At 34.8% G+C, this 14667-nt stretch overlaps 1 protein-coding gene across 6 annotated transcripts in view; it reads right to left on the reverse strand.

The window, feature by feature from the left end:
* Nucleotides 1-14667, reverse strand: part of VAV3 (vav guanine nucleotide exchange factor 3) — a 179068-nt gene that overhangs the window by 19142 nt on the left and 145259 nt on the right. For all 6 annotated transcript variants that reach the window (XM_048947103.1, XM_048947102.1, XM_048947104.1 and 3 more), the window contains 2 exons: nt 8301-8437; nt 2742-2807 (listed from right to left, as the gene is read on the reverse strand). In XM_048947103.1, coding sequence (XP_048803060.1) covers nt 2742-2807; nt 8301-8437 — 203 coding nt within the window. The remainder of the gene's footprint in view (nt 1-2741; nt 2808-8300; nt 8438-14667) is intronic.

Here is a 14667-nt window from a genome sequence, read left to right on the forward strand (position 1 = left end):
TGCAGTGGATTTTATTAAGTATGGAATTAAATGTTAAAAATCAAGCAAACTACCACCAGTTTGCAAAATGACTGTTATATGTTTATATAAGCATATGCATAGATAATGTTAATATATGCAAAAAATAAGCACAGTATAGAAACATCCGTGATAATCAGCATTCCTTCTTGACCACCTCTCACTGTTGTCTGATACATCTGTATTACTACTCCTTTAAAATAACTTTAAAACAGTAATTAAGATAGTCTAATTTTTGGAAAAAAAAAAAAAAAAGAACAAACACATGCATTAATCCCTAACAACGTAGAGAAAGGGTTCACAAATAGTAGTAGCATACTGCTGGTGGCACGCAAACCCCTTGAAGTGTAAGGGCATAACACAGCTAGGTACTACCAGTGTCAGTAGCAGCGGCACTATCACTAAGCCTACCAATAGTGTTAATCACGCATTTCTGTCTTTAAATATGAGACTTGGGGGGAAAAAAGTAACAGAATATGAACACGCTGACAAAGAACTCCTGTGAGACATATATTTGTGAAGCAACCAAATGAAACATCCAAAGGCCAACTGGGTATTTACAGAGTCTTGATGTGCTGCCAGATATTTTGATAATAATATATTTTTCATCTACAGAAAAATTGCACTTTGAAAGATTTGCATTACCTGCCATAAGGTTAATTAAGTAATTTCAGCAACAGAAGAAAAAAGAACAGTGAAAAACACATATATTTTGATTTCTCAACTAGCCCTACTAAGTTGGAAAGGATATTTAAAATTCAAACCCTGTTTGAAGTCCACATTTTAGAGTAGGCAAACTATAGATGGATAGTCCTTTTCATTAATTTCAAACACACAATTTCACTGTCACGAACAGAGTAAAATCAAATGCTATTCCCAAAGCTCCCTGCTCACATAGTGCTATACAATCACTGCCTCAACAGAAATGAGGAAACTGGGGGAGAACTAGGAAGGACCAAGCATTGCTCTTGTGGTTCTGACATATACTGCTTATTGCAAACAGGAAGAAATTGTTTATAGGTACATCTGTGAAAAGTCTGGAAAATATATATTCTGAAGCTCAGCAGTTTTTCATTCAATATTCATTTCCAAAGTCTTTGATATATATATTTCAAACTGTTTCCGGGCATTTTTATATCAGTTGGTTGTAAAGACTGCTAGACTTAATAATAATAGTAAATGTTATAGCATGTTAAAAATCTGATTGATGTTTCAATATCTTTATCTGCATCATTTGTCATAATAAGATGCTGATATTTTATCCTTCCAGGTTAATAGTGGTGAAGTATCAATTTATCTTTTTGGTCTGATCATGACATTGGTTGGTTACATTTCATGAATAATATTTATTCACTCCGTAAAATTGTATTATTTTCAACACTCTTCATAGTAGTATACTTTTGAATTTAGCGGGAAGTTCTATCACTAGAAAGCAATTTTCACAACACTCCCAACAGCATTTTTCATAAATCTGAATAAGCCACTTCCTCTACTTTAGAGCATAGTGGTCATTCCTAAAATGCTAGGGGGGATGGTCCCTAAAATGCTGGAGGTTGCTGTCAGTGATAGTACAGTATGACTGGATGCCCTGAGGAATGCAAAGCCAATCTATAGCACATCCAGTATCACTGGTACTTATTTTTGTATGGTGCAAGAAATCCGCATCTTTTATAGTGAGCAAGGAGTGGGAGAAGGAAGTTAAGCTCATATTTAAGCTCATATAAAATTTTCAACGTAATTACAGATCTGTTCTATTACCCAATTTAGCATATCTTGTGCCTACAAAAACTCACATGCATCCCCCTTTGAACAAAATTCTTAAAACATATGGTACTAAAGATGACTCAAGATATCTCAATGTATTTATTCTTTAGAATGGCATATATTCGCTTTAAAAACGAAGGAACAATAAAAGCCTTAAAGGCATAAGAAAATGCAGCCAGTAACAGATTATGCCAGCTACTTATAAATCATTTAAGTGGCATCTTGTCTGCTGTAATGAAAGGAATTTCAATAATAAGTCAAACTTGTGAATCCAGTTAAAAAGTTTAAGCTGTCTCAAAGAAAGGAATATGATTCATCACTGTTATTGATGTGCATCAATTATCTCAGTTAAAGAACAAATAGTGATCTGATGTGCAGCATTATATAGGACAGAATGAAGGACCAAGCACGAAGCATTTTAAAGCAGTCATTGCACCCATATAGGAAGTCTTGAGCACACATTGTGGAACATCCTTGAATGAAATAAAAGCAACTAGGAACATACATAGATGAAATTAATCAAGTAGCCTAAATTCAATATTTTGTTTTAGTATCACCCATTTTTAAACTCACTACTAATGGTGTAATCTCTCTTTCTAACCCAAAGTGACTGGGGAATAGATTAGAATCATAGCATTCTCACCTTGCTGTGGGGGAAGGATGAAACTGCACTTTCATGTAAAATACGTTTACCCCATGTCCTGGAAACACTTTAACACAATTCAATTTATTAACGTTCCCAAAAGCTATACATGCCTCTCAAACATGTTTTCTTGACACGTACAACTCAAATCCAGTAACTGAAAATATTAGAATGCTATGCTATAAACAATATTGAACACCACAAAACACAAAGGATCTAGAAATAATGGAACTTAGACAAGCTAAGATTAATAAAGTGCTGGCACAAACTAGGCAATTTTCCTGTAAGACAACAAGTACAATTAAATGATACGTACACATGGGCTAGGCTTTACTGCATCACTTGGGAAGAAGCCCAGTTCTCCCGTCGTTAGATTTCTGCCCTAGAAAAAAAAAATCCATTTTTGAGACCTGAGGATTAACAGTAAACAATACATTCACAGTGGTTTAGGAAGATAAGACTTTATCAAAGCAAGTCCTTAAAATAAAAATGGTCATCTAATAAAATGTTATTCAATAGTATTTTTTTTAATTATGTAATTAACTAATAATTATAGATTATATGCCTGGAAGTTTTGCGGAATAAAACACAAGAAAGTGAACTCAGAGCCTGAGTTGTAATAAACTAACAGCATTTGGCAGTGAAAGAAAGAACAAGTACTTAGCTAGCATTATAATCTCATTTATTTATTTATTTTACATCTACAACATAAAAAGTTAGAAGTGGAGCATTTTCCTACTGTCTGCCTGAATTCATATCCTTATACTATATTTACCCCAAGGTGTGAATCCTTCTTAATTACAACCTGAATTTATTAACAGAGCTCCAAAAGTCTCCCATCTTAATGATCTCTATTTACCATAGTTAACGGAAGAACAAGCAATAAAAAAAAATATATTAATGAGAAAGAGCACTTGAAGAAACACAATTAAAAACTCTTGTACGTGCCCCCACACATACCACCGTTATTCGTGAGAAACATATTAATTAAAAGAAGATGAAATACATGACGAAACACATTCAATGTATATCAACTAGAAATCAGCCAAAGATAAAAATCTGAAGAGCTCAGGGATGGAGATGAACGTGTACAGTCTGACAGTGCAAAAAAAGTATGTAATTTCAAATGTTCTTTAGTGTTTCATAATGTTCATGATATTTCTATGTGCTAAGTCCTTCAGATCAAAAATACAGCCTAGATACTTACAGGATTTCTGAAGGACACTAAACGTTTATTGAAATTAAAAATGGCAAAATACTACATAATCAACGGACATACTAACATGAGACAGCATTAATACTCCCCTGTTGCTTGCACAGGAGCATCTGCACATACAACTATCTACAATTTGATTAGATGTCATTACTCATCAGAAGATGCTGTGACATACATACATGTTGTTTTGTTGGATAAGGAAAGTCTACAGGTGTAGTATACGCTCTATGGACAACATCTCAAAACCAAAAGTGAAAGTAGTAATAGCCACTTGGATGGACTCTCTTGTCATAGAAAAATATCACTGCCATCACTAAGGAACCTATTCTAGTGCTGTGATCAGTACCAAGCTTGCAAAAGCACAAACATAAAATAAGCATTGAAACAACCCCCAGAAAGGCTTTGCCTTCTGAAAAAAAAAAAAAAAAAAAAAAAAAAAGCTTTAACATAAGGTAAATTCAGGCAGCTTTGCTAGTTAAATAAAACAAAATCTTTAAACATAACAGGCTTTGATTTATTTCAGTTTACCCAAGGAAAGTGCTCACATTAAAATATTCTGTAGATAATGAGCTGGTATAAATAATTTGATAATGTGCTTTGGATACTAGGTTAATTTGTTCACCTTTAGAAATCCTAGCTAAACACATCAGGCTTGGTGTTGCTCATACAAGAAACTAACCTGTCATTCAATGGTTTTAAAATTTAAGATCTATCCATCAACTTATCATGATTAACAGCAAAATTATCATGCCATCATGCTTTGCTGCACAAATCATTTCTTGCTATTTAACATTTCCTGTCTGCTAATTGCTTACTGTTTGATTGGTAAGCATTTCATTTCCCTTGCACACTCCGTGTCAAGGCTTAATGTTATTAAAAAAACCTTAGGCCACTGACTACACAGAACCGGTTTACACTATGTATATACTACTGAATTATGTTTAAGTTATATATGAACATGTGCACATGCATTTCCATATATTTATGAGAAGCTCTTCACTGAAACTCTTCAAACTATTTCCTTAACTTACATTCCCATCAAGAATAGGGCTGGTTCACTACTCTTGAACCTGTTTTAATGAGACAGGTTTTCAGAAGCCACTTGACACTTTTGCTGTCAATTTCCAGATTGCTCCCTTCTATTTAGTTGAGCAATGCCCATTAACTTCAGTGGACTCACACTGAACAAGGAATCCAGGACAGCTAAAAGTTTATTAGTTCTTGCATCCTTCATCCATTCTTTTTGTTTGTTTACTACAAATTGTCTGTTGAGGAGAGAAATGAATCAGAATAAAATACAGAGGAGAAAAAAAAAAGCCACTCTGGAATTTTTCACTTTCAAAGGGCACCTTTACAGTGCTACCTCTCCGGTATTTCATAAGATGATAGATAATTCTAAATTCAATCCCAGTTTATTTTTATCTATCATAAACATTTTTGCTAGAGGTAAACACGTTGTAAGAACCACGACTAAATGCTGTCCATATTCAGCAAGAAATCAGAGCAAATAAGCCTCTCTCCAGAAAAGTCATAGCTGCTACAATATTTATGCAAGACATGATTGCCACAACCTGCAGGAGGTGAAGCCACAGTCAGAGAGTGAAATGCCATGGAGGACAGATTATATGATATATGTGAAACAGACAGAAAAAAAATGTGTTCAGTAAGCAATACAGACTACCATTAATAATGATAACGTGACTTTTCTATGAAATCCTCAAAGATAAGACTCTTATGTTCCCAAACAAACCAGGCATGTTTTAATGGACACAGAAAATCCTAGCCTTATATACAGCCATGACATTGCACTTTATGGATTTATAAAAGTGAACTGGTCTTCTACTAATTAACTGCTACATTCTACAAGGCTGCACAGTAGAATTACCTTCCCAATTTATTCTAGCAATATACAGAAGCATAAATAAGAAATTAATAAAAATTACTGGTATTTTCAGGTAAAGTAATTAGAAATCTCTCCCTTTAAAAACATTTAAAATCAGCATCAGCATTAAATGGAAAAATGCACCAAACTAGTACAAAAGCAGTTTCAAGATCCAGTTCAGACAGGCCCTCTATTGAATTCATTTAAATTTCAGGGAAAGCAGAAAAAAAAAAAAAAAATCTACAGAGAGCTTGGGACCATCCGCCCAATTTCCACTCATCTCTGAGAAATTCCCTGAACAGGCAAACATGGCAAAAAAAGGAAAATCCAGATACACTTCTTCTCACATATGGCTTAGGAATCATTCAACAGAGAAGTTTTCTGATATATAAATTAAGACCCTTGTGTCAGACTCTCATCTGATCGAGGAAGTGCTTAAACTTTTCCTCTTTCCTTCCTACTTAATTCTCTCCCCAGCCTGCAGACACTGAAGTCTATGCTCTCTCTGAACTTTCAGTACTCATTTCTTTCAATGTCTTTATTTATTCTGAAGTACACTACCTGCACTGTTTTATTGTGTAGGCAGAAATCATATTCTATAGCCTTTCCTCAGCAAAAAAAGGGGGGTTTTTTTGCATCCTCTCCATGCAGAGAAGTTCCTATTAGCTGGCTCTAAACTCCCCATCTCTCAAAGATGAAAAAGCTCATCTTCTACCTTCTACACCTTTAATATACTTTACAGAAGACAACACCCATTATACTTTTCAGGCACATCACCTAACAACCTGGGAAGTCTTAGAATTATTATTGTCAATTTTGCTAGAGGTAACTACTTGCAACAAAGACATTAGATTGCTATTTCTCATCTGTTAGTTGTAATTATAACTCCCAGATTTCCGGGAAAGTCTTCCCAAATGAGATTATGCTCCATATTTACATGGCAAAGAATGATTACATACTAGTTTCACTTGAACTAGGTTTTTTTTATACCATAACCTGTAATGACATCATTTCACCAGTAGGTTGTCCTTAGACTGCAACATAGAAAAATAATTTAAAAAAAAAAAATTGAAATTGTGTTTGAGGGAGAATTCAGAAGTACACTTACAACATACTTATTGCCTTTTGGATGTTTATATCAGGTCTATGAACTAATGAAGCATTACAAAGGACATCCGTAAAAGTAATTTCTTGATATGGGTTTAATATGCATGAAAGAAAAGCTGTTTTTGAGAATGGGAAGAATCAGCTCAGAATAACTCAGAATACATTTGTATTCTTTTAGCATCCTCGACAAATATGATTGTCTGGTGGGTAACTGTAATGGAAACCTGCAAAACTAGAATTATATTATATCTCAGGGTAGGAATTGTGGCATCCCTGAAAGCCTGCCCTTGAGTTCAGCAGGCACCAGTTTATTCAGGCCAAGCTCAGAAGAGAAACATGAATTCACATCTACAATAAAAATAAGACCATTTTAAAAGGTACACTATTACACCTGAAACTACTAGTACTCTTACAGATCTGGAATGTACATTGAAAACATTAACTTTTCTCTTTCTACCTAATAAGCCTTTTTCTTTCTTTCTTTCTGAACATTAAGTAAACAAGCAACACCTAGGGAAGCAGAATGGCTCTTCCAGTCCTGCACGTGACTGAACAAGAAAAGTAGTCATGCTAAAAGGAACGCATGATTGTCACTACAGGAACATCCTTATTTTCAAGGTGTTTACTGAGAACAGTAGTTAACTTGCAATGGTATCAAACTCCCCATACCGAATCTTCTCTTAGAAAAAAGTTTAGGTTTCAATTGCTACTGGGGGGGAGGCAGAAAGAGAATGTATGGGATAAATAGATGCTTATCTCAACCATCTCTTTGTCTTTATGATAGGTCAGATTGCCTCTCAGAAAAGCAATTGCTGTTTCATACAGAAAAAAAATAATATTCTGTTTTTCAGATTGCATAACACGTAGATTCATGTGTGTAAATGGCTTTGACTGACTAGAGAATTACCACAGTAACTGCTATAAAATCATTTACTCTAACATTAATGGAGCAGAATTTTCATGTCTGTCAAAACATATTTGATCTTATCACATTTAACTAAAAGCTTAAATTAACCACTGCTTAATAATTTGTGGCATTTATTTGATATGCTCTGAAGAATGAAAAAAATATATAATTATATCACAAATACTTCTCTATTGCAAGCATTTGAATTTCTAAAATGAGCAGCAGTATGCTTAAAAGTCCATTCTACATTACTGTTCTGCAGGTCAGCTGCAAATTATTCTAAAAAGCTTCTTGGATAAAAACTGGATATTCATAACAATTTATGTCTTCAAGACATTTCTTAATATGCATTCTAAAAATACAAATCTTATGAAAACCATTACTGAGTGGTCTATGACATGAAATTTGTTTACAAAACACTTCTTGAAAGATTCCACCGCATATGAGTTTTCACAGAGACTCAAATCTCCTTCCAAGGCTTCTGGGGAAAAAGCCTCCCCCACTCTTGCTAGCTAAACACAATGAGATTCTAGCTAAATTATTTTACATGATAGGTACAAATAATATCAAAGACAAATTCCAGTAGATTCAGACAACGGATGGATGTATAAGTGCACAGCAATAGGATTAGTCCCACAAGGTGCCAATAATTCTAGCTTGTACCAAACGTACAAAAAATTACAAGATAAATTTCTCAATACAGATTTGTTATCCGAGACTGGATATACAATGGAATACAGTCATTTCATAGACAATACAGTACCTGCCAAAATAAACTGTGGGCATCGCCTGTAATCAGTTCAATAGTGTCCCCAATCTGGATATGCAATGGGGGACCATCCTGAGGCGCTGGTTGTGGTATTCCTTTGTAGTTTCGAATTACTTGCATTCTTGGTAAACCTGAATTTAAGAAGAAAAAAAAAAAGAAGAAAGAAAACATCAGCATTAATTATTTCAGTTAACAACAACTTATGAAATGTTAGGACCATAAAACCAATTAATCAAAAAGACACTGTGAGTTTAATAGGCATCTGATTAAGGCATAAAGGCAGACACTTCTTTCACTTGGCTATCTTATGCAAGCATATCACATAAAATCTTTCTCTCTTTTTTTTTTTTTTTAATACTTTTAGTGAAAAAAAAAAAAAAAAACCACACAAAAAAAAAGATTTTGTCTTTCCACCTCCTTGAAGCAAAGTTCAACTCATTTCCAAGAAGACTCTTCCCAGAAAAGCCTTTCTCTTCCTTCCTATTCTTACTCCTTTCTTACTCCTTTTTTTTGTTACTTACTTTTTTTTTTTTTTTTTTTTTTTTTTTGCAAATCCCCTTGGATCAGTCTAGGGTTAAAAACTTCACGGTATCTTTAATTCCAGGGGAAAAAAAAATGTGCTAGATTGGAATTAAAGATACCAATATGGAGAATCTCATAGCTCTTGTATAATTAAAAAAAGAACATTCATGCCTAAGAGTATAAGAATGACAATCTTTCTAGGTTTTCCATAAGACCTCTTCCTTCCATTTTCAACAATATTTTCAGATACACATAAGCAATGCCTATATCAATTTAATGCTTCATTTTCAAGACAAGAACTTTAGTTGCGTACTGTTTCTTCCATATCAACACTGGCTGCACTTAAGCAGATGAACCATGATTTTTATTTTTTTTTTTTTAATGGGAACAATCCACGGTCTGACACATAAAATACTTTGCTCATAGATTATTCTCACTACCTCTAAAAAGAATTAAGTCACTGTTTATAACTACAGTTCAAGAGCCCTTCTCAATTGGTTTAAAATAAGGGAGAAGAGAGATTTCAGTCAGAAGAGAAAATTATGGGTACTGTAACTCGATGTTACTATAACTGTATTTTTAAAAAACACAAAGTACTTTGGACAGCTATTGCATTGCACCAAACCAATGCCCTGTGAGGTCATAAGCATACTTGAAATCGAGTTAAGAAGTACTGAATCCATGAGAAAAAATGTTGAAAACTTGAGAGCTTTAGGAAAGCTATTTTTTCAGTCTTAATACTGCCAAGTAAACCACCCTTTTAATGGAATAGATTTACCTTTATTCCCTCACCTTCTACTTTTAAATTATAATTTGTATGACAATTTCCCTGTTTCCATTTGTGCATTGATTTTTTAAGATTGCTAAAATTCAGTGGGAATATCTACTTCAACATCAAAGTTTTTGATTAAGTGAGATTTTGTAAGAAGGTATATTAATATAGGTAGGAGTGAACATTCACAAAATAAAGGTACAGATGGACAGTTGCATCACTGGATAGCTGTATGGATGCACAGCCACACGTAATCAGTTTCTAGTTAATATAATCTGACATGTAGGTGGGAAAAAGACCTTAAAGACCACTAAATTCAACCATCAACCTTCTTACCTACCACCAGTTCCATCACTACACTAGATTCCCTATTACTAAGTCCATACATCTATTGAATATCGTCAGGAATGACAACTCCAGCATTCTGGGAAGCCCATTCTAATGCTTGAATGCTCTCCCCTCAGTCTCAGCTTCTTCAGATTAAACAGCCCCAGTACCTTCATTTGCTCCTCACTGTCTTGTTTTCTACACACCTCATCAGCTGAAAGCACCTTAATAGTCTTCGTCTAGTGAAGGATCCAAAACATAACACAGCACCACATACAAGAGGATGACTTCCCTAGGCCTGCTGGCCACATTATTTCTGATGCAGGCCAGGATAACACTGGCCTTGTTTGCCACAGGCTGGCTCTTGTTCAGTTGGCCATCAGCTAGTACCCCTTGGTCTTTTTTTCTGCCTGGCTATCTTCCATCTTCCCTTTCTCAAGCCTATATATAGTGCTGCATGGGGTTGCTATGACACAAGTGAAAGACCTGGAACTCACCCTTGCTGAATGCTTGCAATTAATTGGATGCAGCATATCAGTTCAGCCTATCCAGAGCTCCCTGAAGACGCCTTCCTACCCTCAAGCAGATCAACAGTCCCACATAACTTGGTATCACCTGCACATCTATTGAGGGAGCGCTCAATCTCCTTATCCAGGTCATCAATAAAAAAGGTTAAACACAACTGGCCTCAACACAGAGTACTGGGGAAGAGTACTATTGACCAGATGCCAACTGCATCTACCTCCATTCACTCCCAACCACCCAACCAGTTCTTCACTCAATGAAGTGCGCACCTGTACAGTCCATGAGCAGCCAGTTTCTCCAGAAGAATACTGTGGGAAACACGTTTCTAAAATTCATTAGAACAACCTCACAGTCTTTCCCTCATCTAATAAGCAAAAGTCATGTTGTCACAGGTGATCAGGTTACTGATTAACGTACTTTAAACTAAAAGGAATGTTGGGGCTAGAACAGGCGTATTTGTGTTGCAAGATCATTACTGCATTTTAGGAAGCTAGAAATACAAATATTCATGAACTCCTCTAAATTGTACGAAATCACCTTAGTAAGTTCTACTCTGTAGTTAAAAATAAATACTAATCCAAAATGATGAAACATTAACCAAAATAACGTCAGTTCCCACATTACTCAATCCAAATGACATTATAACTTTCACTGTTTCTTCAAGTTGCTTGGTATACTTAAAATTGACATCTAATTATTTAGTAAGCCATTATTCCACTTAGGTAATTACCAGACTTGGCTTTATTTCTCAATTTAAGGCTGACATGCTTTGAAATTCTGATTGAGCACCAAGAAACACTGCATCTATTGTGTAGCAATAAAAGCAATGCCACATGCAAGCATGTACTCAAAGCTGACAACTAATGCAAGAGAACTCCCTCATCACAATATAAATTATAGCTCTGTGTATGCAATAAATTGTAAACATGCACTCAGAGGCATACTTGGAAGCCTGTCCAAACCTACTAAAACATTAGCTTTGCAAAACTTTGATACTGTGAATTCAGTTTATCGCATTACTAGTGAGTAGATACTATGTACTTGAAATGCCACCACTGTATTAATCTCAGATGAGGATGAAGAAAGGTTCTTATGCACTTTTCAGTGCAAATCCTGTCATAACTAGTTTGAGGGGGTTTGTTTTAAGATAGAACGTTCCTGAAATTATTAAATTGTGTGTAAAATGACTTATTTTTACTTATTTCACTCGTAATCATGATTTTCAGCATGTCTGTAAACCAGTCCAAGAGAACCTGAAAAAAAAAGAACTGTGGTGCACCAACTAGTAGAATTATTCCAAATGTAACATAGAATTAATCATGTTAAAATACCGTATGCTAGAATGCTCATGTAGAATTCAGTACATTTAATTCCGTAAAATCCTACAGTAATTTTGATTATAAAACTCCCTCACCAGATAGTGATAGATTTGATCTAATGTTTCTTGACATACCTAGAAATAATTCTATTGATTCAAACAGACTCTCAGGCTAGGGCCTCTGTTTTAAGAGTTTATTATCTTCCTTCAGACACAATGTAACTTCTTTAGGATAATGCATACAGAAACAGTGACAACTACAAAGCTGATGCGCTACAGCTACTGCCCACTATTCTGACCTTACTTTCTACCTGCAGTTCTACTGTCTACTTGTATCCAATAGTTGTCTTTCATCTATTTAGGAGTTCCTTGTGCCCAGTTATCTTTCGTTTGAATAGGTGCTGCCTACCTCAACATATACATTCTACAAGACTTACATAAATCAGCATCTGGAATTAAAGGGACATATGGTTAGGATTCTTATATATTGCAACAACATAGAGCGAGACTGAGACTTCAATTACTCTTTTACTTCCATTCATCTGCTTTAGTATTGATACTGTGCGCTAGTCTTATAAGCTAGAGATCAAAAAAGCATGTATACACAAGGGAAATTTTCCACCAATGTTAATTACTTCATCATAGATTAGATTTGATTCAGATTCCTTGTACATCAAAGTACAGCTGATCGCATTCAAACAACACAGTGTCTGAGTCATACAGAATATTCTCACTATCACTGACACCAGACATTGAGTGACAGTCTGTATTGAGCAAAGTTGCAAAAGAACTGAATGTGCAACCAGTGAACTAATGTCTTTTACTTATCATATGAAACAGTGGATGAGTCTGTCTGTGTTAAATAATTTTAAACATAAAAAATTTCTCCAGAAACAAAAGACTAAAAAAAAATAAAAATAAAAATCACTGAATCAAGCAGAAACAAGTATGTGCTATTCTAAAAACAGCATTTCCTCCATAGAAAAGAGTTCCACTCACACCACTTTCCTTATGTCACCAATAAGTGTAGAAAAAAAAAATTAAATTGAGTACAGAGAAGTTATTGCATTGAACTAAAGGGTCAAACAGGTAAGGTAAGGTAGTAACACAGGCAGAAAAAAAAGTGGTATGTAGCAGAAGCCTGAACTGTTTTATGTGTAATGATGGTTTATTTGTGATAGAAAAAGCATTGAAATATCACAAGATAAAACATTACAGTGTGAAATGCTATAAGCATTAGACTTTGCCATTATTCTCTACACAGTTACAGTATCTGACAACTACAGAAATCTTCTGGGAAAATGTCTGGCACAAATACATACATATATACATACACACACACACACACACACAGATATATATATGAATATATACACTGCTATATATACTGCTGAAATTTACTTCACCTGAAAATCAGGAAAACACTAAAATTCCCAGAGAAGCTTCACAGAAAACTTTTGGGTCTCACATTTAACACAAATCGTTTATCTAAAGTGTTGCTCATGCGAAAAGCAGAAAGCCTGCTAGCATCAGGGTTAAATAAGTACCAATCTGGCTGCGTTAAGAAAAATACCTTTCCTAAAACACAATAAAAATTTGAGAATTTGATCATATAGTTATGAATTAAGGAAGAAGGTTACATTTTAGAACAAATGTAGTACACAATAAGCTACAATAACCATTATATGTGTTCTCATAATTTCACATAACCTATTTATATTCTTTACAGCAGCTTTGCATTTATGGATGGCACCAAGTGACCCTCAGAGTTTCAAGCAGATTAAAAACGCTATTTTTTGCCAACAACATGCATAATGCATGCCCTACAATAACCTATATCTGTCAAAATTGATTGCAGCATCTGCTATTTCCAAACAATGCAGGACATGGTTTGTGCTTTGAGTAGGGATCATTTTAACATAGAGAATGATGACAGTATAGGAGACTAAGGTGCAAGGGTGAATTTGTGGATATACTATTAACATAAAGGCATAAAACAGCTTTATCTGTGCCAAATATGCATTCCTAGTTAACGTGAGTCTTGATGCAAGAACTCCTCTTTCCCTAGGAAAAACAGAGCCTCGTCACCAAACATTCGTAACTCGATCCAAAAGCATGTTTGAAGAAAGCCTCCTGACCTCAAGAAACTCTGAAGTTGAATTAGATTTTTCAACAATCAGCCAAGGCCACATCTCAATATTTCCAGAATCACAATAGAAAAACAAATGCCTTTCTAACAGGAAATGAAGACTAATATGAAGACTCCCTAATTCAGCCATTTCTTTCACCAGAAAAGCATGCTTGGTGTCCATCTGGAAAATGAACTTGCTTTCAGTTTCTTATTTTTTTTACAGCTGTAAAAATATAGAATGCAGCAAAAACAAGGAACAGGTTGACAATCTGTGACTGATAAGCATCCCCACGGCCAAGACCAGAAGTAGTACTCCATTTCAGTTTTCAGAGTCTCCTGTCTCCTTAATTCCTTATCCAGCAAACAAAAGCTAAGTAAACCATGGCAGAAACTCTTTGCACCATCAAAATAAGTGTTTGAACTGTGACCTACAGTTATATTAGCAGCACAGACTAGAGACAGACCGGCAAAGGATATTTCCCTTTTAAATAAAAGCAAAGGAATCCAAAATTGGCATTTATAGCACAGTAAACAAAGTTTGTAAAGTAATGATTATGAAAGTTTCAGATCAAGAAGTATAGCTGCATATGTTAAAATATTGAAGAGTTATCATTAAAGGAAAAAAAAAGGAAAATCAGTGGGTTGTAAAAATAGCAATGTGAAAAGCAGGTGGACAGTGTTAACTCCACAAAAAGAGCATCCACAACAATCTGCTGATTTTATAAACTAGAAAAAAACAGAAGCTTTGCCTATATTTCTTGTCAAC

This window comes from Lagopus muta, chromosome 5 (assembly GCF_023343835.1).
Source record: "Lagopus muta isolate bLagMut1 chromosome 5, bLagMut1 primary, whole genome shotgun sequence".
Taxonomy (NCBI): domain Eukaryota; kingdom Metazoa; phylum Chordata; class Aves; order Galliformes; family Phasianidae; genus Lagopus; species Lagopus muta.